Here is a 23,943-nt window from a genome sequence, read left to right on the forward strand (position 1 = left end):
ATTTTTTTTCCCCAATATGACCTTATTGATATGATATGATCTTAAGAATGAGTTGATGCAAAACATATCTTAAATTGATCATTTGTTAGAACTTAATGGTGTTTTTATAATAAAAAAATGAATGGCCCCATGGCATGAGAATATAATAAACAAATCAATATTTTTATTAAAACAACTTGAATCTAAGCATGATTTTTATTAAAATAGTCTTTAAATAAGAAAGAAGTGGAAGAAAAAAAATATATAAAGAATCCATCTCGAAGGAGATCGAACGAAAGAGAAAGAGAAAGAGAAAGAGACAAATGAACAAATCAATCCCGGACTGGATCAAGTTAGAGTTGGCTCGGAATGCAGCTTCATAATTTGAGAATGTAACTGGGCAAGATGGACAAATCTGATAAAGAAATATAGATCTAATTACTAATCAGATTGGGATTTGATATGGAGCTTAATAGCCAATTTCAAATCCCAGTCCAATATCCAATTGGGATCTGATAAAAATGCAAACTCAGTTTTGAACATAGAATCGCAAACGGAGACTGAATCTGATCACAAAAGGTTCGATCCAAGTCAAATTTCATCAAAGTTCAATCTAAGCCGAACCCAAACCATTTACATCCCTTTGCACTTGGGTGACAAAAAAAAAAAAAGAAGTGTTCTTGCATTACCTAATTGGAGTCCAAGTAGTGTTATATATATATATATATATATATATAAGAGCAATTCTGAAATCCACCACCTTTATAATATATATGGAATCGATCTCATTTTTCTGTGTTTACGGGGTCTATAATTTTATCATTTATAATTGTTGTTAAGGGAAAATGAAAATAAAAATAGGTGAGAGAGAGAGAAAAAAAAATTGAAAAGCTCTTTCCCAAAATGAGGCTAGTTCAATGGGCTATCGGGGTGGCTGTGGCCTTCCCGGCTAGAGACCGTTGTCTTCCTTTCGCCGGACTGTACCAGGAAAAAAATCATTAAAGACCAAAGTCGGGTTTTATGACACAATGAACTTAAACCTTCAATTTGTTTTAAAAATTTTGGGATCTTGAGACCCATATAAAATCATATCTATAAATTAGATTATAATTGTGACTTTTTAAATATAAAACCAATTTGGACAATTTGACTATGACCAATGTGTAGTTGGAAGGCAAATAACTTGTGAGAATAGGACTTTCGTACAGATAACAAAGACACAAGATGGTTTTCAGGTCATAATTAAACCAACTTAGAAAAGTTAATAATAAAAGAGCGCAATCTTCATTATGCCATCCTCTTGCAGGATCTTACCTTTCTTCCTGTGAATATTTTATGCCAATTCCTGCATGTTTCCAGGCAAAGCACCGTCTCCCATGATACACGTTGAGGTGATAAAAAATATTCTGATCAAAACCATGGCGGATGTTGCATGGTTCCTGCAATGACTACACTGGGTATTAACCCTCAACGCAGTCTTACTCCCCTTCCCAATCGTACTCTAATAAAATAACTAGGCCATGTTAGTGTGAGCCAGTCTTTTTGTTTTTTTGAAGTGTGGTAATTTCTCTGATAAAAGGCTCTCCTTTACTAGCTCTCCCCCCCCCCCTCCTCTCTCTTTCCACATATATATATATATATATATATATATATATATATATATATATATATATATATATGTATGTATGTATGTATGTATGTGGATCTTTAGTTTAATGAACCTTGGGTTTGAACGTGGATCTTTTGGGAAAACATGCCAGGTCAATCTACAATCTAAGGCTATCAAACCTCCCCTGAAGAAAAAGAATCCAACTCAAGATGGAAAGCATGCAATCGACACTAGTTTTTTTAATTGCAGGCACCAAATTATAATTTCAAAATTTTAACATGAGTTGAAATAGAAATTTTCAAATCTTTTATTACATTAAACTAAATTTTTTGAAATTTGCATATAGTTTTTTGAATTTTTTAAAATTTGAGGGAGAACAAGGCTCCTGCCTCCATCCTTGATAAGCTATATGGGTGTTACTGCCAATGTTAGTAAGCTGAATTTTAAAAAAATAGATAATTGCTATAAACCATACAATCCAAAAGATAAAGAAATTAAGGGTTCTACAGGTGTTATTGCCAATACTAACAAGCTGAATTTTAGGAAATAAGATAATTGCTATACACCTTACAATCCAAAAAATAAGGAAACTAAGGGTTCTAAATGTGTCATTGCAAATATTAACAAGCTGAATTTAGGAAAAGAGATAATTGTTGTGAACCGCTGAATCCAAAAGATTAGGCAATTGAGGGAACAAATTGTTGTACACACATAATATATAATAGAAGCTCTCGCAAAATAACATAGAAATTGAGAGATAAAATTTATTCTCGTGGACATAGAGGCTCTCTCTCTCTCTCTATTTTTTCTCTTTCTCGTTGAACCACTTAAGTTCTTTCTTGTCTCTCTGTTATATTTTTATGATGTCACAGCCTAATGCTATGTTTGGATGAAGGGAAAAAGTGAAAAAAGAATGAATAGAAGGGAAAGGAAGAGAAAAGGAAGGGAAGGAAATGGGGAGGCATAAATGGTTACGAAACTGAACCATCGTCTGGTATCCCTGCAAACTATATAAATAAGGAGAGAGATAGAGTAGGGGGGTGATTTTCGCCGTTTATACATTACTTACAATGAAATTTGTTGATTTTTTTTATTATGCAAACGTTTATACAGACGCCAGTCTAAAAAGGTGTGCTCCTTTATACAAATGTAACGTATGAAACATGAAAGGTGAAATGGTCTTTTTCGGTGAACAAGAGTGGGCAACCATAAGGTTGATTGGATTTTAATGCTGACCTACTTTGGTTATGCCTTGCTCATTTGATCACCACCATAACATAACAGGCGAGGGTAAAATGAATTAAAAGTGAATGTAAGATATTAACGTAAAAATGAAAAGGCCACTAGGGCGGTAAGATGTCGCTATTGAAAGCTTGAATAAATAGATTAACCGTAGAGAGAGAACTTCCATTGAAAAAGGAAAACGCGACTAACATGAATTTCTTATTGCACAAAAGCGGAACTTGGTATGAACAAATTTTTTCAATCTAGCCAATATAACCCGCCGAATCTACTGCATAAGCATGCAATATTTTGTTAAGGGCCAGAAATAATAAAAATACACTTTGACGGCAAACCAAAAGGCCCCGTATACAAGGACAAAAACGGAATTAGGGAAAACAAGTTATCGTAAAAGAGTAAAAGTATTCCTTGTGATAAAATGGCAGGACCGTGTTGGCCACACAACATATAAACCGGTCACACTGCTGAACCCCAATCTATGGAACAACATAGAAAGTTAAAAGGGGCTTTGCTGAAATTTTTTATAAAATAGGGATTCTATCAGAATAACTCCTAAAGCTGTCTCGTGCAAAGGGAACATTATTGATTATTTGTCAAAAGCTGAAACTGTTTAGAGGCGGTTCGGCAGCTCTGTCTCCGTCTTTAAGCAACCGTGTTTGTATGTTAGAAAGCAAAAAAATTTGGCAGGTAAACATGATTTACATCAGGGATTTCGATCCCGTGTTTGTTTGGAAAGCAAAAAAATTTGAAAATCAGGACAAGGATCCCATTTCTACCTTTATTGTATGCCCAACCGTGTTTGTATGGGTGGCCAACAAACAAACCGTGTTTGTTTGGATCGAAATCCAAACAAACAAACCGTGTTATATTTTCTTCTTCTTCTTCTTCGGCATCGCTCTCACTCGCATGTTCCACGCCTTTCTCCTGCTGTGCTTCGCTCATCCTCTTCCTCTTCCTCTTCTTCTTATTCTCTACTTCATCCACCTAATTGTTCTCGGCCATCTTCGTCTCCTCATCCTTTTGCTTCTTCCTCCTCTTCTTCTTCTCCTCCACAGGAGAGGAAGTGATGACTATAATGCGCCACCCATAAGAAAGAGATAGAAAGGCAGAGTATTTCTAGGCACTTACACATGTTAAATCCACTCATTTAACTCTATTACACAGGTTAAATCCACTAATTAACTATGTCTTGTGTTGATTACTCATCGGAGCTACTGCAGCACAAAGATAATTTCTTTAACAAATAACTACAGTTATTTTAACCTTTTCGATTTGCTTGGTTAAATGCCGTTATGTTTAAAAACCAATACTGCTATCTATTTAAACTGATGAAGAGCCTTTCGAGAAATTGAACTCCAAGTGGTTCGAGATATGAATTTTAAACTTGGATATTATGCATATATACGTATTTTCAAAAAGTAAGATCTGGCACTTCGCTGATGATTGATCCAATAAGAGGGATCAACAAAATGAGGGTTTTTGAAATGTAAATCTAATAGAAACAGACGAGTTCCGGTACATATGACTAACATTACACTAGACCCATCCTTAGTTACAAACTGGAGGTAATTACGCCAATTGGTCTCTCGAAGTCCACAACGACATGAAAGAAAACACGTCACAATTTCATTCCCTGAAACGGAAGAACAATATATAATAGAATGAAAAATTAGGGAATAGTGTGCTATTCTTATAAACTGGAAACTGTTACATCACCGCACTTTAATTAATGGATGTACCATACCTCACTTACATAGCGCAAGGGGAGAGCTTCGGACCTCTTTTGTGAGTATTTTTAACCTCCTCGGGCTCACCCAGAACAGATAATAGTTCTTCACAACCATGTTTGTTTGAGGGGCCGGGAGGTGTTAAATTGAGCTAGCAAAGAGGTCCAACATAACGTGGGAGCAGGCTACACTAACACGTATATAAGAGATTCCAAAATTGTTAATAACATTCATCCATTTTACCAATTTTCTTATGGACATAATCTCGAAAATTGAATGTAATCCACTTCTTTAATTAACATTTTTCTAAAGTTCAACATTCCTTCTTCGGAACATGGGAAACACTCGTGTTTCAGTTCACCAAACAGAAGGAAAAATTAAAGCATCAACAGGTCCTTTTTTGAGAGATAAGAAAGCGTTTATAAACTAAGCAAATTCAATGGCTGCCTGCGGTGCTTAGAAGATGGAAGTGGCAGAGGACCGACTGAGCGCACTGCCCGACCCCCTCATCCAGCTCATCCTTTCCTTCCTCCCCACGAATGAGTCTGCCAGGACAAGCGCCTTGGCCCGAAGGTGGCTCCATCTCTGGACCTTCATCCCCAACCTCCATCTTGAACTACGTCGTTGCAGGGACATTCATAAGGCTGGAAGGTTTGCTATGGTGGTCGACCGGTGTCTCCTGTTTCGGCTCCCGCCGTTACGGATTCTTCGGTAGCAAATTTGCGCAGATGATCCACTAGTGGAGGCGAAGCTAGAGAGATGGGTTTGGCATATCTTCTCAAACGACGGCCTCCATGAGCTTGTTCTCCGACCATTTTCTGTCTCCATGCGCGGTGAGCAGTTCTGTTTAGATGTGCCCAAGCTTCCTGTGCTTTCCGACTGCAAAGCCTTCAACTCCCTCAATTCCATACATCTATCTGAATTGAGAGTGACGGAAGGTCTAATACAACACTTGGTCCTAAATTGCCGGTTGTTGGAGAACCTCGAATTGAGCTACTGCTACATTGTTGGTAATATCAGAATCCATGGCGGTACCCATCTCCGTCTCAAGAATCTGACGATAAGCCATTGCTTTAGCCGGTACTGGCAGTTGGACATAGTTGCGCCCAACCTCTCCACTTTCACCTTCGTGGACGACAGACTGATCGACACCAAGCACATTTTATGCCGTCTCTGACGACTGCCATGGTTTCCTTTGTTGGGCAACTTGATGATCCTCGTACAGACGATGGTGCCTTGGTAGCATTTCTTAAAGGATTTGCCAACGTAACGACGTTGTTCTTGCATTTTCGTCCTTTTCATGTGAGTAGCGATTTGTTTCACTGTGGATATGAGATCTGCAGTGATGTGAAATTTTTAGAATCTCAAATACATTACATTGTTTTTAACTACTGAGATCTTTAACTTGAAGACCTCTCAAACATACCTTTCTGTGCAGTCTAGATCATCTTTAAGGCTATGAAACTCAACCTTAATGTAAGCCATTTCTGAATTACGTGCACAAGGCTAACTCATGATGCTAAGTCGTGACCAATGCATTCTTTTGTAGCGGAGAAAGCTTTTTTTCCAACCTCATCCTGATCTGCTTTTTCACTTCCTCAATTTGGTGGAACTGCAACTTGTTATCAGTCGAGGACGCCTCGTGTGGTGGGATTTGTGGATTTTATTGATGGCATGCCCCTGTCTTCAGAATCTCCTTCTTTCGGTAAACACTTTCATTTATAATGGTCGTCGATCTTTCTTTTCTTTATCCAATTATGCTTTTTGCATCGCCTGCATGCTTTGAGTGTTTGATGTACTTTTTCACATTGTTGCTGTTGACTTGTCCTTTTAGTTGTTCTTTTCCAATGTTTTTATGAATATTTTATGTTGTGATGAATTATGAAGTTAAAACTAATCTTTGTCGTTATTTTCTGGGTTTCCTCAGTTCCCGCTCAATGAGGAGACGGATGACTACATCGGCAAGTTTCGGAATTCATTCGAGAGGCCGAATGAGATTCCCAATTGTCTGATTCATCATCTTAAGAGGGTTGAAATGACGGGCTTTGTTGGAGATGAAGACGACATGCAATTGATTGCACTCATATTGAAAGTGGCGATTGCACTTGAACGAGCCCATATTTGTATCGCTAAAAGATGCTGCTGCATCAAAGGAGGAGATTGCTGCATCAGTGCAAAAGATGCCCAAAAAGTCTAGTCGTGCGGAGGTCACCTTCTTTACGCCAGAAATATTCTCCTTACGGGTTGACATAGCGTGCATGCACTTCATTCACATATTTCTCTTAATGAGCTTGTAGCTGTCTATCCCCTTACTATCAGAACTAGACTCCTGTGATCTGATATAATTTTGTTAGTTTATGAACGCTTTCTTATCTCTAAAAAAAGGACCTGTTGATGCTTTAATTTTTCCTTCTGTTTGGTGAACTGAAACACGAATGTTTCCCATGTTCCGAAGAAGGAATGTTGAACTTTAGAAAAATGCTAATTAAAGAAGTGAATTACATTCAATTTCCGAGATTATGTCCATAAGAAAAGTGGTAAAGTGGACGAATGTTACTAACAATTTTGGAATCTCGTATATACGTGTTTGTGTAGCCTGCTCCCCCGTTATGTTGGACCTGTTTGTGAGATCAATTTAACACCTCCCGGCCTCTCAAACAAACATGGTTGTGAAGAACGAACTATTATCTGTTCTGGGTGAGGTTAAAAATACTCACAAAAGAGGTCCGAAGCTCTCCCCTTGCTCTCTCTAAGTGAGGTGTGGTACATCCATTAATTAAAGTGCCGTGATCTAACAGTTCCCAGTTTATAAGAATAACACTCATGAAAATGAAACTGACGATTCCCTAATTTTTCATTTGTTCTTTCATTTCGGGGAATGAAATTGCGACGTGTTTTCTTTCATGTCATTGTAGACTTTTGGAGACACCAATTAGCGTAATGACCTCCAGTTTGTAACCAAGGATGGATCTAGTGTAATGTTAGTCATATGTACCGGAACTCGTCTGTTTCTATTAGATTTACATTTTAAAAACCCTCATTTTGTTGATCCCTCTTATTGGATCAATCGTCAGTGAAGTGCCAGATCTTACTTTTTGAAAATAAGTGTATATACATAATATCTAAGTTTAAAATTCATATCTCGAACCACTTGGAGGTCAATTTCTCGAAAGGCTCTTCATCATTTTAAATAGATAGCAGTAATGGTTTTTAAACATAACGGCATTTAACAAAGCAAATCGAAAAGGTTAAAATAACTGTAGTTATTTGTTAAAGAAATTATCTTTGTGCTGCAGTAGCTCCGCTGAGTAATCAACACAAGACACAGTTAATTAGTGGATTTAACCTGTGTAATAGAGTTAAATGAGTGGATTTAACATGTGTAAGTGCCTAGAAATACTCTGTCTCTCTATCTCTTTCTTATGGGTGGCGCATTATAGTTATCACTTCCTTTCCCTCTGTGATGTTTTGGTGGTAATCAGCAAGAGTTCTTTTCAACTAGCGGGGGGACAAATTTCAAGGTTGAAGAAAGTTAAGGGAGTACTGTCTTATTTCTCAAATCATTTCTGGTGAATAATTTAAACTTTTCTTTGAGATGCTGGCGGGTCGGCCATGGACACAAAAGGTGACAATCAGGGCTTACTGGTTTTTCCACCATCGGTGGTATTGGTGGAATGCCGAAAAATAAATATAAATGAAATAAATAACTTTAAATATAAACTCTCTCTCTCTCTCTCTCTCTCTCTCTTTCTCTTATATATATATATATATTCTGTATTTGATTATGGAAAACTTTTTCGTGGTGATCTCAATTTTATATATATGCATGTCTGGAAACTGCTAAGGATGCTTTAGTAATGTAAGATTTATCACAATAAAGAACTTGTCCGACCCACGTCGAGCATTCAAGTGAATGACGTCGGAGCTTTTCCGGCACTCTACCAATGTTTTATGATCATAAATTCATGAGCATCATGAGTCAGAGCCACGACCTGCTGGTCTCATGTTTATTCTCAGCCCAAAATAATGGGACTAGTAGATAGGATGTTATATATATATATACTAACAAGCGTTAACAATAATTAGAATTTAAAAATTTATTGTTAAAAACATAAACCATTGTCACATCAGTACCAGTTTAATGATTTTTTTTTGGTACTAAGTTTTTCAATTTTAGCTATTCAGCAAACATGCTGCGGCAACATTGAACATTATATATATATATATAAAATGCTGAAACCTTGCAATGTACATCGAGCAAGCCGAGTCTGAGCTCAGCCAGCTCAAGCTCGGTTCAACTTACATATTGTTCTGCTCGTGCTCTGCTCGAGCTAAGTCAAGATTTATGAGGCAAGCTTGGCCAAAATGATTCACGTCGTCTTCTTGTTACCAAGAGCTGCATTGCCGGTGGCGGTGAACTTCAACACATCAGCAGTAAAATCGCCCTCTAAAACCATCCACCGAGAGTTTGAGATTTTGAAATCCTCAACCATTTTTTTCTGATCGAGGCTTTCTGAAACCCCTGATTTAAAAGCATCCCAAATAGCCTACCTTTAAAGAATATGGACATAACACGTTTCATCAAAGAATTTCTTGTCAATAAACAATTAGTAACCTTTGCAAGATGCGTCTGAAGACCACAAAGACTTGTGAACATGTTTTTGCTCAACGAAACAACAAAGAAACTTAACACCTTTAATTAAATCAAACTTCAGAAACAAAAAAAACCACAAATCCAATCTCTAGTGAAACCCGCGGAAGCTATGTTCTATGTTATGTTTATATTTTAAAATTAATTTATATTATTTTTCAAATTTTAAAAATAAAAAAATAAAACGATACAATGGGACAGATACACAATATACATGCATACTTTTATTTATAAAAGTGTTCATATATTGTTCATACAGGTCGTCACATGCACATTTAGAAAGAATTCACACAGGGGATCTTTGTTATGTGGCACGCAGAGGATATCCACTTTTAGGGGCACTTTTTCTTTGGGCGTCCACTCTCTTCACACCCTTGTACCTTGTATATTTTATTTTCTATTTTGTTTTGACGGTTTATTATTAGAAATTTTTTGTTCCCAATTACATATTTTCATTTTACCCGGACCCTCGCGTCTCGACCTATCCCTCCATCCCATCCCATCGTTGAAAAAAGATCGTTGACGTGTGAGGCCGAGGGATGCCGGTCTCCTTTTCACGAGTTATCGTTCTCCAGCGGCAGCAGAGAAAGTCCTTTCGACTTCCAGGTCAACACAGAGCGTGTTCGTGGGGCTCGTCTCACCGTCCATAAGAAGGAATACCTTCGCGCTCGAGAGACGAATAAAGTAGCAGGAAAATCGACCGAGAAGCTCACAAGATGGTGTCCATCAGAGCATCATCCTCCTTCCTCTGTTTCCTCTCTTGCACCCTCCTCTCCCTACTCCTCCCTTCTTTTCTCCATGCCCAACAGGTATATGTCAACAATACTCAATTTCAATGCTATGTGAACCACTCCAACACCCTTGGCTTCCTCTGCAATGGGCAGCAGACTAAGTGTAATTCCTACCTCATCTTTAGATCTGATTCGAAAATAAACTCAGTGCCCGATATCTCCTTCCTTCTGAACGCTGATTCTGCTGAGGTTGCGCGAATCAACAATGCCTCCGTGTTTCAGACGTTCCCCATCGGCAGAGAAGTGGTAGTCCCCGTGTCCTGCTCCTGCTCAGGTAAATACTACCAATACAATTCCTCTTACGTCTTAGAGCCGGACGACACTTACCTCAGAATTGCCAATGATACGTATCAAGCCCTGACAACGTGCCAAGCTCTCATAGCACAAAACCCTTACAGTAGCACCAACCTTCCAATCCGTTCGAAAGTCATGGTGCCACTGATGTGTGCTTGTCCTACGAGAAACCAGACTCGGAATGGTGTGAAGTTTTTGCTGACGTATCCGATCGCCGAAGGGGAATATGCATCCAAGATTGCTGCGAAATTTGGTGTCGACGAACAGGGCATACTCGACGCCAATGAAATCACGGAGGACACCACCATCTATTTCTTCACACCCCTTTTGATCCCTTTCAAGAGTGAACCACCATCTTGGTCCCAAATCCTTAACCCTTCACCGCCATCATCGCCCCCTCTTCCTTCCCCGTCTCCGTCGCCCCCGTCGCCTGTAGGTGAGGGTCACAAGAAATGGGTTTTCGTTGGCGTCGGAATCGGACTCGGACTCGGTTTCCTTCTTCTGGCAGTCATATCTTCTTTGTTGGTGGTCTGTTTGCGCCGTCGTCGCCGCCGTCGTGGTGAGGGTCTTGCTCCGGCATCTCCGACTCAGAAGCGGCAGAAACTGACAGAATCTTCTGTTTCATATGGAGATATGTCCGGCAAGAAATCGTCCACTGTCATATCGGAAAATCTTCTCGACGCCGTCCGGTCCTTGACGGTGTACAAGTACGAGGAACTACAGAGGGCTACAGATGGTTTCTCTGAGGACTCCCTAATCAAAGGGTCCGTTTACAGGGCCGTGATCAATGGGGATCAAGCGGCCGTAAAGAGTATGAAAGGGGATGTCCCTAACGAGATAAAAGTATTGAAACAGATCAACCATTCCAACGTGATCAGGCTGTCTGGTTTCTGCATCCACGAAGGGAACACTTTCTTGGTATACGAGTTCGCAGAAAATGGTTCCCTCAGCGATTGGATCCATGGTCACAGGTACCAGGACGATCAATCCTGGTCGAAGAGCACTTGCAGCCTTAGCTGGAAGCAAAGGATGCAGATTGCCTTCGATGTCGCTGATGGGCTTAGCTATCTTCACAACTACACTAGCCCAGCGCACGTTCACAAGAATCTCAAGAGCAGTAACATACTGTTAGATGATAAATTCAGAGCCAAGATTGCCAATTTTGGGTTGGCAAGAGCGGTTGGAGATCAAGAAGATGGTTTGCACTTGACCCGTCATGTCTTCGGAACTCAGGGGTACATGGCACCAGAGTACCTTGAACACGGTCTGATCACATGGAAGCTCGATGTGTTCGCCTTCGGAGTGGTGCTCCTTGAGCTGCTTTCCGGGAGGGAGGCAGTCGATCAGGCACATGTTCAATACAAAGGCGAAGTACTGCTGTCATCAGCCATTGGTCCAATACTTGAAGGAGATGATGCCAAGGAGAAGCTGAGAAGCTTTATAGATCCTTCTCTCGGAAGCGATTACCCTTTAGATCTAGCCCTCGTCATCGCTCGTTTGGCAAGTGAATGTGTAGCAGATGACATGAATTCTCGACCCTCAATGACCGATGTCCTTATGACCCTGTCAGCTTCTACTGGGTGGAGTTCGTCGAGTGCTTCAACATACGAATCTGCAGTTCTTAAGAGGTAGGCAGTTGCCCACCTATTTCTGGAGACTGCTTGATTTTGGTTATTGAGGCCTTTGCTTCCTCCTTGGTGTGTGTATGTGTAGGAGCAACTGTTGTACTTTCGACGTCATTCTTATGTTATTGTAACTGATTTTGCTGTTATAGATCTAGAAAAAGGTATGTAACTCATTACGTACATGTAGTTGACTGACAATCCAAGTGTGGCGCATTTTTATTGTGCATCTTTGAATTGTGAAGTTGGGGCTGCGAATGCAGCTATACCCGTATGAGGTTGCATTGTGAAATAATAGTGGAAGAATTAGTTGGCAGTAATAATTTAAAGGTATCAGCCGATTGGATGTTCTGAACGTGTTTTAAGCTGTTAAAAACTATGGAGGTTTAATCTTTGTTTCTGTTTAGATTTGAAAAAAAATTATGGTATTTATCTGAATGGAAAACTACAAGAAGAACAATGTGTATGCATGTGGTGTAGCTCGTTTTGTTGCAATCAAAGTACATGTCAGATTTTCCTTCACATGAATTTCTGCAATATCCATGGTACGAATATTGGGATGGCATCTATTTGTAGTAATTTTATGGTATGAATAGAAAGTGTTGGCAGTAGAAAGTTCAAGGACATGGTCGGGGGACAGCAGGTGATGGATAAACTCAAGCAGGATTTTGCCACCTCTCTGGTGGATCAAATACTGTCAGGCTTTGACAGCCTAATAAACATGCAAACGTTTTGGCTCATATTTTGTTCTTAATGAAAGGCACAACAAGTGGTATCATAACGAGGCTTCCACCTCTAGAATCAGGCTACAGCAATCTGGAGGTACACCAACCTGAACTTAACACACGCACGATATAATGATGTATCATGCAGAGTGGACACGCCAATACCATTAAGACATCCAGAAACAGCACAGGTCGTTCTCAGCATCAACACGAGGCAGAACTAAAATCTCAAGTCAGGGGGCGAAAGCATGTGCAGAACTTCATTAGAAGAGGCAGAGGTAGAACTAAAAGCTCAAGTCAGGGGGCGAAAGCAATGTGCAGAACTTCATTAGAAGAGGCAGAGGTAGAGATGGAAGGAGCACAAATGAACTTGGTAGAGGGACAAGGAGCAGGGGCAACTGAGACTTCAGCAGATCGGCATGCTGAGAAAGAGAACAAGGTTGACATGGTCATGGTTCTGCTTGAACAATGAAAGTCATCAGCCGGATATGAAGGGGCTGGCGAACCGGACATCTCGGTGGGATCTACAGATGCTGCTATTCAACGAAAAGCCCTCTGCTATATTTTGGATCTCAAACTGCCAGTTGAAGGAATCTGTAGATTACAGCAGAAATTCCTGGATATTGTGTGATCTCTAAGGTGGACGTTATTGGAGACTCGGGCAGGATCGTCATTTTTTTGGGTTGATACAAATGTAAGTTTACTGTCTTGCAAACCTTCTGCCTTTTGGATTGAATGTCAATTTAGAACAGTAGAACTGAATGTAGATTTTGTTGTTTTGGGGGGTTTAGCTCTACCCCGCTTTTAGACATAGAAGATGTCAGTTTTCTGATATGAGTTTTGCAATCCCGTCGTTGCAAATCCTCTCATCTGTTTGAGAGGTCTTAATGTTGTATTGGAAGGTGATGGCAAAATTGAGGGAAGCCCTATGCCGGCAGCATGTGCTGCCTTTTCCCAACGCAACCAAATACTAGAAAAAACCCCAGTATAGACCGACCGACACAATTAAGTACTTAATGCCCCCATAATACAAAGGAGTAACACCCAAAAAAGTTAAGGCAAAACACCATCATTATTTTCATCGTGCCAAAACATTCTACAAGCTGCTTGGCCAGATAAAAAAAACCAAACCAAACCATAAAAGGCCAAAAAGAGCACACCTTGCAATGCATGCCCAATCTCTATGGACATGGCTGGCTGGAACCCGAACAGCAACATGCCAAAATGCCATAATTGTGGACGAGCAAGTTAATGGCAGCAGCCAGGCACTTGGGAAACAAATTGATAGGCACAGAAACAACGAGACAAGACAGCGAATCCAGACTGAGAAAGAACTGGTTCAATATGCAGATGACATCGTAGTCTTTGGACGAACATTGTCTGCACCATAATTGTTCGATATGCAGATGACATCGTAGTCTTTGGACAAGCTACCGTTCGACAAATGGTGCAGACAATGTTCATCTTAAAGGCTTTCTCTATGCTTTCTGGCCTCTATATTAATGACTCTAAATGCTCAATTTCCCTCTTCAATGTCAATCAGGAGGTTAGAAGGGCAGCCTCTTTCATTTTTAACTGTCCACTTGCCAATCTCGCTATCTTTTTTGGGTCTTGCTCTTAAAGTAGGGAGGTTTACAACCGTTGATTGGACTCCATATGTGGACAGGGTTGAATCAAGATTGTGGTCATGTCAACAACATATCTCTTGATGGAAGGTCCATTGACCCTTATCAAGCATGTGTTGTCCACAATTCCTATGCGCTTAGTGTCTCTTGTGCCGATGCCAATTATAGTTCAAAAAATTTTTGTGGGATGATCGGTGCTCTACTACATCCAAAAGACATCATGTTGCGTGAGATTTCATTTGCTTGCCAACAAAAAGCGGAGGTCTTCAAGTTCCTAACCTGCCTGGAAAGACTGTTGCTTTAGTTCTCAAAAGATGACATCAGATTCTCGTTAAGGATGGCGCGGGAAGCAAGTTCATTTTGAAAAAAATACCCAACTCCCTATAGAACTCTCAGCTGCCCATCAAGCCACCTCATCAGTCAAGAAGTCAAATTTTTAATGCTTGGTTACAAGTGCTGAAGTCTTTTAAAGATAGATCATCCAATAACTCTCTACCTTCTCATCATCTCGTTTGGGTAGAAGATGGACAAGGTTCTAACTCCACATCCATGGTCTACCACTCACTTGTACAACCCATCCCTGCCCCTTTCCCATCCATACTCTTGTGGAGCATGGGTTTGCCTTTGAGGATGAAGTTGCATGTTTGGTTCATCATTTTGAATAAGGTTCAAACCCATGTCAACCTGAAACCTTGGGGGATTTTTCTTTGACAAACCAATGTGTTTTATGCTACAAGGCCGGGGAAAGCTCATTTCACTTATTTTGAGGGTGTTCAGAAGCACAACATATTTTCCATGTGTCATGATGTCAAAAACCTTCTCCCTTCGTGTCCCAGCAGTCTTTTGTGTGTGACCTGCTCTTTGCTCCACAGGAGATCCACAAATTGAAGAGATGGCATTTTCTTTAGAGGGTTTGGCTATGTTGTTTTTGGTGGTATATTTGGATGATGAGGAATAATGTTTTCTTTAGAGGATATGTGTTTGACATTCAAGTTTTACTTTTCAATCTCCCGGCAGATGTCACTTCCATTGTTAAGGCGTTTTGGTGCCTTGATTTTCTCTCTAAATTTTCTCATCATTTTTGTTCTAATTTGTTGTACTTCACATACATCCATTGCTCTTGGATGTATTTCGTTGGAATGAATTCATGTTGAGCTCTCTCTCTCTCTCTCTCTCTCTCTTGGATGTATTTCGTTGGAATGAATTCATGTTGAGCTCTCTCTCTCTCTCTCTCCCCTTCAAAGACAACATGAGGGAAAAGATGACCTAGTTCTTAAACCCGGATTGAATGTCGCGTGGTGCAACCCTTCTGCCTTTTCGATTGCATGTCAATTTAGAACATAGGATTGAATGTAGATTTTGTTGTTTTTGTGGGTTGGGGTAGGGGTTTGGGGTGGGGAGCTCCAACCCGATTTTAGATATAAAATATATCAGTTTTTTTATAGAGTTCTGCCATTCTACAACCAAATGTCTGGTATGATATATATATATATATATATATATATATATATATATATATATATATATATATATATATATATATATATATATATATATATATATATATATATATATATATATATATATCCCCGCAATCCAATTCCATTTAATTACAGCAATCTGATGCTATCATGATGTATTGTATTGAGAGAAGTGGTCAAACACACCGTTTAACACTATGCATGGGAATGCAACGAGGGGCGGGGGAATCTGGACGGAGAAATCCAGATGTAAGCTCCAGCGTATATAACATATCCACGCCAAGCCGTACCGATGCAGGAGTAACCTCCACCGTATCAGTTGTCCATCCACTTAGTTTATGTTCCAACTCGACCTGGTCCATTGTCCCATACTAAAAGACTTAGGACCAAAACTACCGTAAACTCCTACCTAAAGTTGAACACTTCTTCCATCCACTTAGTTTATGTTCCAACTCGACCTGGTCCATTGTCCCATACTAAAAGACTTAGGACCAAAACTACCGTAAACTCCTACCTAAAGTTGAACACTTCTTCCAACCCAACCCCTCTCCATTATTCGACCAATGAACTCATGACTGTAGAAGCTAAGAAAAACTATTGCTTATCTAATGGCTTTAAAATTGTATCTGCTTTCTCCCATAAATTGAGTATACACATTTAATATTATCTTAAATTATTTAAAATTCATAAAATAACACAATAAAAAATGACCTTGTCGGGTGCATAAGACCAACTGTCATTTACAAATTGTTAGTCATTACAACAACTCTCAGACAACGTTTTCTTCTTCCACCGATAGCAAGGAAGGCCCCTTCTTTACTTCATTTTAAAAAGACCGGGAGCTCGAGGTCAACACGGAACGCGTTTCTGCTTGTCTCACCTGGCTGATGCCATCGCCGTCTCATCGTTCATAAGAAGAGGGAACCCGTTCAAGCTCGACAAACGAACCAAGTAGCAGAGAAATCGACCGAGAAGGTCACAAGATGATGTCCATCAGAGCATCATCCTCCTTCCTCTGTTTCCTCTCCTGCACCGTCCTCTCCCTACTCCTCCTCCCTTCTTCTCTTCATGCCCAACAGGCATACGTCAACAAGACTCAATTCGAGTGCAACGTGAACCACTCCAACACCCTTGGCTTCCTCTGCAATGGGCAGCAGACTGCGTGTGATTCCTACTTCATCTTTAGAGCTAAATCCGAAGTAAACTCACTTTCCGAGATCTCCTCCCTTCTAAATGCTGATTCTGCAAAATCATCTGAGATTGTTCGAATCAACAACGGCTCGGACATGTATCAGACGCTCCCCGTCGGCAGACGCTCCCCGTCGGCAGAGAAGTGGTAGTCCCCGTGCCTTGCTCCTGCTCAGGCAAATACTACCAACACAATTCCTCTTACATCATAAAGCAGAAGGACACTTATCTCAGAATTGCCAACGAAACGTATGAATCCCTGACAACGTGCCAAGCTCTCATGGCGCAGAACCCCTACATTAGCTCTTGTTAGTTAATTTGTTAACTAAATTAGCTATCTTCGAGCGCACGAAAACGGTATTCCGGGTTTCACGTGGATTACCAAAAATCATGCGTGATTTGTTTTCAGTTTTTGTTGCGTGATTTGTTTACGTTTCAGTTTATTTGTTTCCCTGTTTTTGTTTCTCCTGTAGTTATAAATTAAGAGGCTGTAGACACAAGAAAAAAAATGCCAATTATCTTTTCCTTTTCTCATTCCCTTGTTATCCCGTGACCATCGTGTTGTACCCCTGTCGACATTTCTTTTATTGCTTACATTTGGTATCAGACCCAGGTTCTTGATCCCAGAAGATGTCGAACCACGAGGGAAGCTTGTCGCCACGCCGTGAAGGACGAGGTCGTGAACGACGCTTGAAATCGCCGCTCGTTCCACGTCGGGGTCGCCATCGGGTGATCCAGAGGACGATTCGGGAGGTCGGAAGTACATCCTACCCGATGCTCGAGCGCGACAACTACACGGATTGGTCACTCATGATGAAAGTGATGCTCCAAGCAAGGGGGCTATGGGATGCCATTGAGTACGGCGACGCCGATCTGCAGGAAGATCGGGCGGCGCTCGAGGCACTCATCAAGGCGGTCCCGAAGGAGATGATGCGCGCCATCGCCCTGAAGCAAACAGCCAAGGAAGCATGGGACTATATCAAGTCCGTGCGGATTGGCTCCGATCACGTACGTCGATCGAAGCTGCAGAGGCTCCGGTTCGAGTACGAGACGATTGCGTTCAAGGAAGGGGAGGATCCGGAGGATTTCGCACTCCGGCTGAGCGCTCTACTGGCTCAACTCGCAGAACATGGCGAACCCGTTGACGAGCAGAAAGCTGTTGAGAAGTACCTCCGGGCTGCTCCACCGAGGTTCGGCCATGTCGTCTACACCATCGAGACTATGCTCGATTTTGCCACTCTATCCATCGAAGATGTCACTGGACGTTTGAAGGGCGCCGACGAGCGCGGTCTTTCTCAAGCACCACTACCCACGGCTTCCACGGAAAGCAAACTATTGCTGACCGAGGAAGAATGGCTCTCACGTCACAAAGGAAAGCCGGGTGCAGGAAGATCGTCGAGCAAGAGTGGTGGCCGCGGACGACGCCGCTGGAAGGGAAATCAGTCTGCGAAGGACGACAACGGTCGGAATAGTGGACGCGATGAGTCCAGACGTGAGCGCGACGCTAGTCGTGACAAATGTCACAACTGTGGCAAGATCGGCCATTGGGCGAAAGATTGCCGGCAGCCTCAACGCGAGAAGGCGTATCTCGCACAGGAGGATGACGAGGAGCCAGCACTCCTCATGGCACAGGTGTGCTCCATCACCGACAACGTTGAGCCGCCACCATCGAGTTTTGTCAAACTCGATGAGACGCACGCGCAGGTGAATCTTGGGTGTGAGGGAAAGCGCCGCGACGACATGTGGTACCTGGACACGGGTGCCAGCAACCATATGACCGGCAAAAGCTACCACTTTACTGAGATGGACTCGGGCATCACCGGCTCGGTGAAATTTGGTGATGGATCGATAGTTGACATTCACGGACGTGGCACGGTGGCGTTCGCATGCCAGAACGGAGAGAATCTAACGATCACCAACGTCTACTACATTCCCAAGCTCAAGAGTAGCATCATCAGCATCGGCCAACTCGATGAGCATGGGTGCGAGGTGCTGATCCGATCGGGAGTGATGAAGATCCGTGATCAGAAACATCGTCTGCTGGCAAAGGTAACGCGCACCAAAAACCGCTTGTATATGCTCAAATTGAATATTGCAGGACCACTGTGTTTTTTGGCAAAACAAGATGAAGAGGCGTGGTTGTGGCATGCTCGCTACGGGCATCTGAACTTTGAGGCGTTAAAAAAGCTGGCGCAAGATGACATGGTGCGCGGGCTCCCGGTCATTAATCGTCCGGTGGAGATCTGCGACCATTGCCTCGCCGGCAAGCAGAGGCGTGCTCCGTTCCCGGCGTCAACACATCATCGAGCTGACGGCTTGCTCGATCTAGTGCACGGCGATTTGTGTGGACCCATCACACCAGCAACGAACGGTGGCAAACGCTACTTCCTCCTCCTAGTGGATGATGCCAGCCGCCACATGTGGCTATACCTTCTTGCAGGTAAAAATCAAGCATTGCCTGCCATCAAGCAGTTCCAAACTAGCGTGGAGGTTGAGACTGGGCGGCGTCTACGCACACTACGAACTGATCGAGGGGGAGAATTTACGTCGATCGAGTTCGAGCGGTACTGCGCAGATCGAGGGGTTGCACGGCAGCTCACGGCACCATATTCGCCTCAACAAAATGGTGTCGTCGAGCGGCGCAACCAAACCATCGTCGGCATGGCACGCAGCTTACTCAAGGCAAAGAAGATGCCACCCGAGTTCTGGGGAGAAGCTGTCACCACTGCAGTGTTCCTCTTGAACAGATCGCCCACGAAGAGCTTGAATGGCAAAACGCCATTTGAAGCTTGGCATGGGAGGAAGCCATATGTCTCCTTCCTGCGCACATTTGGTTGCATCGCGCATGTGAAGGTCTCTCGACCAGATCTGAAGAAGCTTGATGATCGCAGCCAGAAGATGGTGTTGCTTGGCTACGAACCAGGGTCAAAGGCATATCGCTTGTTTGATCCGGTTGCTCATCGGGTTCACATCTCTCGTGACGTGGTGTTTGATGAAAAGGCCAGTTGGGATTGGACGGAACCCGAAGGCCAGTTAGCTGCATCAAGTACAGACTTCATCATCGAGCATGAGACAATCATTGCCTCAGGAGATGCTACGACTGCGAGGGAGCAGCATGAGTCGCCACCACCAAACACATCGGACCACGCTCCAGGTGGGCAATATGCATCACCAACGACTGAGGCCCTCACCGAGCTCGACGACGATGATGGCGCACCACGACGTTTCAGACTCGTGAGCGACATCCTTGGGCTCCCACCCGATGAGGCGCAAATCACCGGCGCGTTGCATATGGTAAGTGCGGAAGAGCCTACCACGTTCGGCGCAGCTGAACGAGATCCAGTTTGGCGTCGAGCAATGTTGGAGGAGATGAAGTCCATCAAGGAAAACAATACCTGGGAGTTGGTCGAGCTCCCTGCAGGGCACCATGCGATTGGCTTGAAGTGGGTCTTCAAGGTCAAGCGAAATGAACATGGCGGCATCACCAAGCACAAGGCGCGACTTGTAGCGAAGGGATATGCGCAACGTGAAGGTGTTGATTTCGAGGAAGTCTTTGCTCCTGTCGCGCGCATGGAGTCAGTGCGGCTCTTGTTGGCATTGTCGGCACATGAAGGCTGGTCCGTACATCACATGGACGTGAAGTCCGCATTCCTGAATGGGGACCTGGTGGAGGAGGTTTATGTACAACAGCCACCAGGATTCGTCGTCAACAAGCAGGAGCACAAAGTGCTCAGGTTGCGTAAGGCACTGTACGGACTGCGTCAAGCCCCACGTGCTTGGAATGCCAAGCTGGATGCTAGCCTCCAGAATCTGGGTTTCAGTCGATGCAAGGATGAGCACGCATTATACACACGACGGGAGCATGGCGAGGTGCTAATCGTCGGTGTCTACGTTGATGATTTGATCATCACTGGAACCAACATAAGTGGCATCACAAAATTCAAGCGTGAGATGATGTCCCTATTTCACATGAGTGATCTGGGGTTACTCACATATTACCTTGGTATTGAGGTGAACCAAGGAAAAGGCGGGATCACACTCTGTCAAAGAGCTTATGCCGAGAAGCTTTTACACCAGAGCGGCATGGCGGACTGCAATCCATGCCTCACACCGATGGAAGAAAGGCTCAAATTGTCCAAGGCCTCACCAGCTCCATCAGTAGATGCCACTCGCTACCGTAGTGTGGTGGGGAGCCTGCGATATCTAACTCACACCCGACCGGACATTGTGTTTGCTGTTGGGTATGTGAGTCGATTCATGGAGGATCCGCGAGAGGATCATTTTGCCGCAGTGAAGCATATCCTCCGATACATTGCCGGGACACGAGGTTTTGGGGTCATCTACCCAAGAGAAGGAGGTGGACCGCTCTTGTTGGGATACAGTGACAGCGACATGGCTGGAGATCTTGATGGCCGGAAGAGCACCACCGGCGTCTTCTTTTTTCTCGGCATGAGTCCAATCTCATGGCAATCTAAGAAGCAGCGGGTTGTTGCTCTCTCTTCATGTGAGGCTGAGTACATCGCCGCCGCAACACCAAGGAGTATGGTTTCATCGGCTACTGCAGGAACTTATGGAACGGAAGATACAGGTACCGAAACTCAAGGTGGATAACAAGTCTGCAATTGCGCTCAGCAAGAACCCTGTCCTTCATGACCGGAGCAAGCACATCGACACACGATATCACTTCATCCGTGATTGTGTCGAAGCGGGGCACATCATCCTCGAACATACGGAAACCAAGGAACAGCTTGCGGATGTGTTAACGAAACCACTCGGACGCATTCGATTTCTCGAACTCCGCAACAGAATTGGCGTTGTCGAGATCAAGTGAAGATAACAAATTAGGGGGAGTTTTGTTAGTTAATTTGTTAACTAAATTAGCTATCTTCGAGCGCACGAAAACGGTATTCCGGGTTTCACGTGGATTACCAAAAATCATGCGTGATTTGTTTTCAGTTTTTGTTGCGTGATTTGTTTACGTTTCAGTTTATTTGTTTCCTTGTTTTTGTTTCTCCTGTAGTTATAAATTAAGAGGCTGTAGACACAAGAAAAAAAATGCCAATTATCTTATCCCGTGACCATCGTGTTGTACCCCCGTCGACATTTCTTTTATTGCTTACACATTAGCACTAACCTTTCAATCCGTTTGAGCACTCTGGTGCCACTGATGTGTGCTTGTCCTACGAGTAACCAGTCTCTGAATGGTGTGAAGTTCTTGTTGACGTACCCGATCGTCGAGGGGGATAACTTGTCCAAGATTGTTGCTAAATTTGGTGTCGATAAACAAAGCATAGTCGACGCCAATGAAATCACGGAAGACACCACCATCTTCTTCGACACACCCCTTTTGATCCCTTTCAAGAAGGAACCGCCATCTTGGTCCCAAATTCTTAACCCTTCACCGCCGCCATCACCGTCTGCTTTTCCGTCGCCCTCGCCACCTGCCAACGAGAGCCACAACAAATGGGTTTTCGTTGGCGTCGGAGTCGGACTCGGTTTCCTTCTTCTGGCAGTTATTTCTTGTTTGTTGGTGGTCTATTTGCGGCGCCGTCGTCACCGCCGTGGTGGTAGCAGTCATGCTCCGGCGACTCCGACTCAGAAGCAGCAGAAACTCACAGAATCTTCTGTTTCCGTCGGTGATCTGTCCGGAAAAAAATCGTCCACTGCCATATCGGATAATCTTCTCGACGCCGTCCGGTCCATGAATGCACAACAAATACGAAGAACTACGGAGGGCTACACATGGTTTCACTGAGGACTCCCTCATCAAAGGGACCGTTTACACAGCGGTGATCAATGGAGATCGAGCGGCCGTGAAAAGCATGAAAGGAGATGTCTCTAACGAGATAAAAATATTGAAACAGATCAACCATTCCAACGTCATTAGACTCTCTGGTTTCTGCATTCATGAAGGGAACACTTTCCTGGTATACGAGTTCGCAGAAAATGGTTCCCTCAGCGATTGGCTTCATGGTCACAGATACCAGGACAATCAGTACTGGTCCAAAAGTACTTGCAGCCTCACCTGGAAGCAAAGAGTACAGATTGCCTGTGATGTCGCAGATGGCCTTAACTATCTTCACAACTACACTAGCCCAGCGCACGTTCACAAGAATCTCAAGAGCAGCAACATACTGTTAGATGATAAATTCAGAGGCAAGATTGCCAATTTGGGGTTGGCAAGAGCGGTTGGAGATCAAGAAGATGGTTTGCACTTGACCCGTCATGTCTTCGGAACTCAGGGGTACATGGCACCAGAGTACCTTGAACACGGTCTGATCACATCGAAGCTCGATGTTTTCGCCTTCGGAGTGGTGCTCCTTGAGCTTCTTTCCGGGAGGGAAGCAGTCGGTCAGGCACATGATCAAGACAAAGTCGAATTGCTGCTGTCATCAGCTATTGGCCCAATACTTGAAGGGGATGATGCTAAGGAGAAGCTGAGAAGCTTCATGGATCCTTCTCTTGGAAGCGATTATCCTTTAGATCTAGCCCTCAATGTCGCTTGTCTGGCATGTAAGTGTGTAGCAGATGACATGAATTCACGACCCTCCATGACCGATGTCTTTATGACCCTGTCAGCTTCTATTGGTTGGAGTTCATCGACGAATTAAACATACGAATCTGCAGTTCTACGAATCTGCCCCACCGATTTCTGCAGGATGCTTATTCATGGTTTTACTTGAGTTTGGTTTTTGAGGCCTTTGCTTCCTCCCTGGTGTATGTATGTCTAGGAGGAAACTGTTGTACTTCCGACATCATTCTTATGGTATTGCAACTGATTTTGCTGTTATAGATCTTGACAAGATAACTCTCACGTACACGTATAGGAAGGAAGATACCTCTTTAGTCTTTATTGCTTTCGCTTTTAAATTGCCAAATTGGCACTGCAATGGAGACATTGCCGGATGAGTATGCTTTTTGTAATAACAGTGGAAGAATAATTTAAAATGTCAGCCAATTGGGCGTTCTGGATGTGTTTAAACTTTTAAACTATGCCAGTTCAAATGTT

General features: G+C 43.0%; 2 protein-coding genes and 1 pseudogene across 2 annotated transcripts; all 3 read left to right on the forward strand.

Moving 5' to 3' along the window:
- Positions 1–5,271: 5,271 nt before the first annotated feature.
- On the forward strand, positions 5,272–6,754 carry LOC126410521 (putative FBD-associated F-box protein At5g56820). Its single transcript, XM_050080478.1, has 3 exons — positions 5,272–5,859; positions 6,107–6,262; positions 6,485–6,754. The coding sequence occupies exons 1-3, from the start codon at positions 5,722–5,724 to the stop codon at positions 6,752–6,754; spliced, it is 564 nt and encodes a 187-aa protein (XP_049936435.1). The 5' UTR covers positions 5,272–5,721.
- A 2,965-nt stretch (positions 6,755–9,719) lies between these two features.
- LOC116245768 (protein LYK5-like) lies at positions 9,720–12,315 on the forward strand. Its single transcript, XM_031617314.2, has one exon. It carries the CDS (start codon positions 9,925–9,927, stop codon positions 11,923–11,925), a length of 2,001 nt encoding a protein of 666 aa, XP_031473174.1. The 5' UTR covers positions 9,720–9,924; the 3' UTR covers positions 11,926–12,315.
- Positions 12,316–16,559: 4,244 nt separating this feature from the next.
- On the forward strand, positions 16,560–23,547 carry LOC116265052 (protein LYK5-like; annotated as a pseudogene).
- Positions 23,548–23,943: the final 396 nt, after the last annotated feature.

Source organism: Nymphaea colorata, chromosome 1 (assembly GCF_008831285.2).
Source record: "Nymphaea colorata isolate Beijing-Zhang1983 chromosome 1, ASM883128v2, whole genome shotgun sequence".
In the NCBI taxonomy this organism is placed as follows: Eukaryota; Viridiplantae; Streptophyta; class Magnoliopsida; order Nymphaeales; family Nymphaeaceae; genus Nymphaea; species Nymphaea colorata.

What these genes read in the sequence shown, in the direction of transcription:
- LOC126410521 (XM_050080478.1), top strand. Translation starts at nt 5,722, where the DNA reads ATGCCGTCTCTGACGACTGCCATGGTTTCCTTTGTTGGGCAACTTGAT. An exon ending in TGCATTTTCGTCCTTTTCAT is followed by an intron (nt 5,860 to 6,106) that starts GTGAGTAGCGAT and finishes ATTCTTTTGTAG; the next exon opens with CGGAGAAAGCTTTTTTTCCA. An exon ending in TTCAGAATCTCCTTCTTTCG is followed by an intron (nt 6,263 to 6,484) that starts GTAAACACTTTC and finishes GGGTTTCCTCAG; the next exon opens with TTCCCGCTCAATGAGGAGAC.
- LOC116245768 (XM_031617314.2), top strand. Translation starts at nt 9,925, where the DNA reads ATGGTGTCCATCAGAGCATCATCCTCCTTCCTCTGTTTCCTCTCTTGC.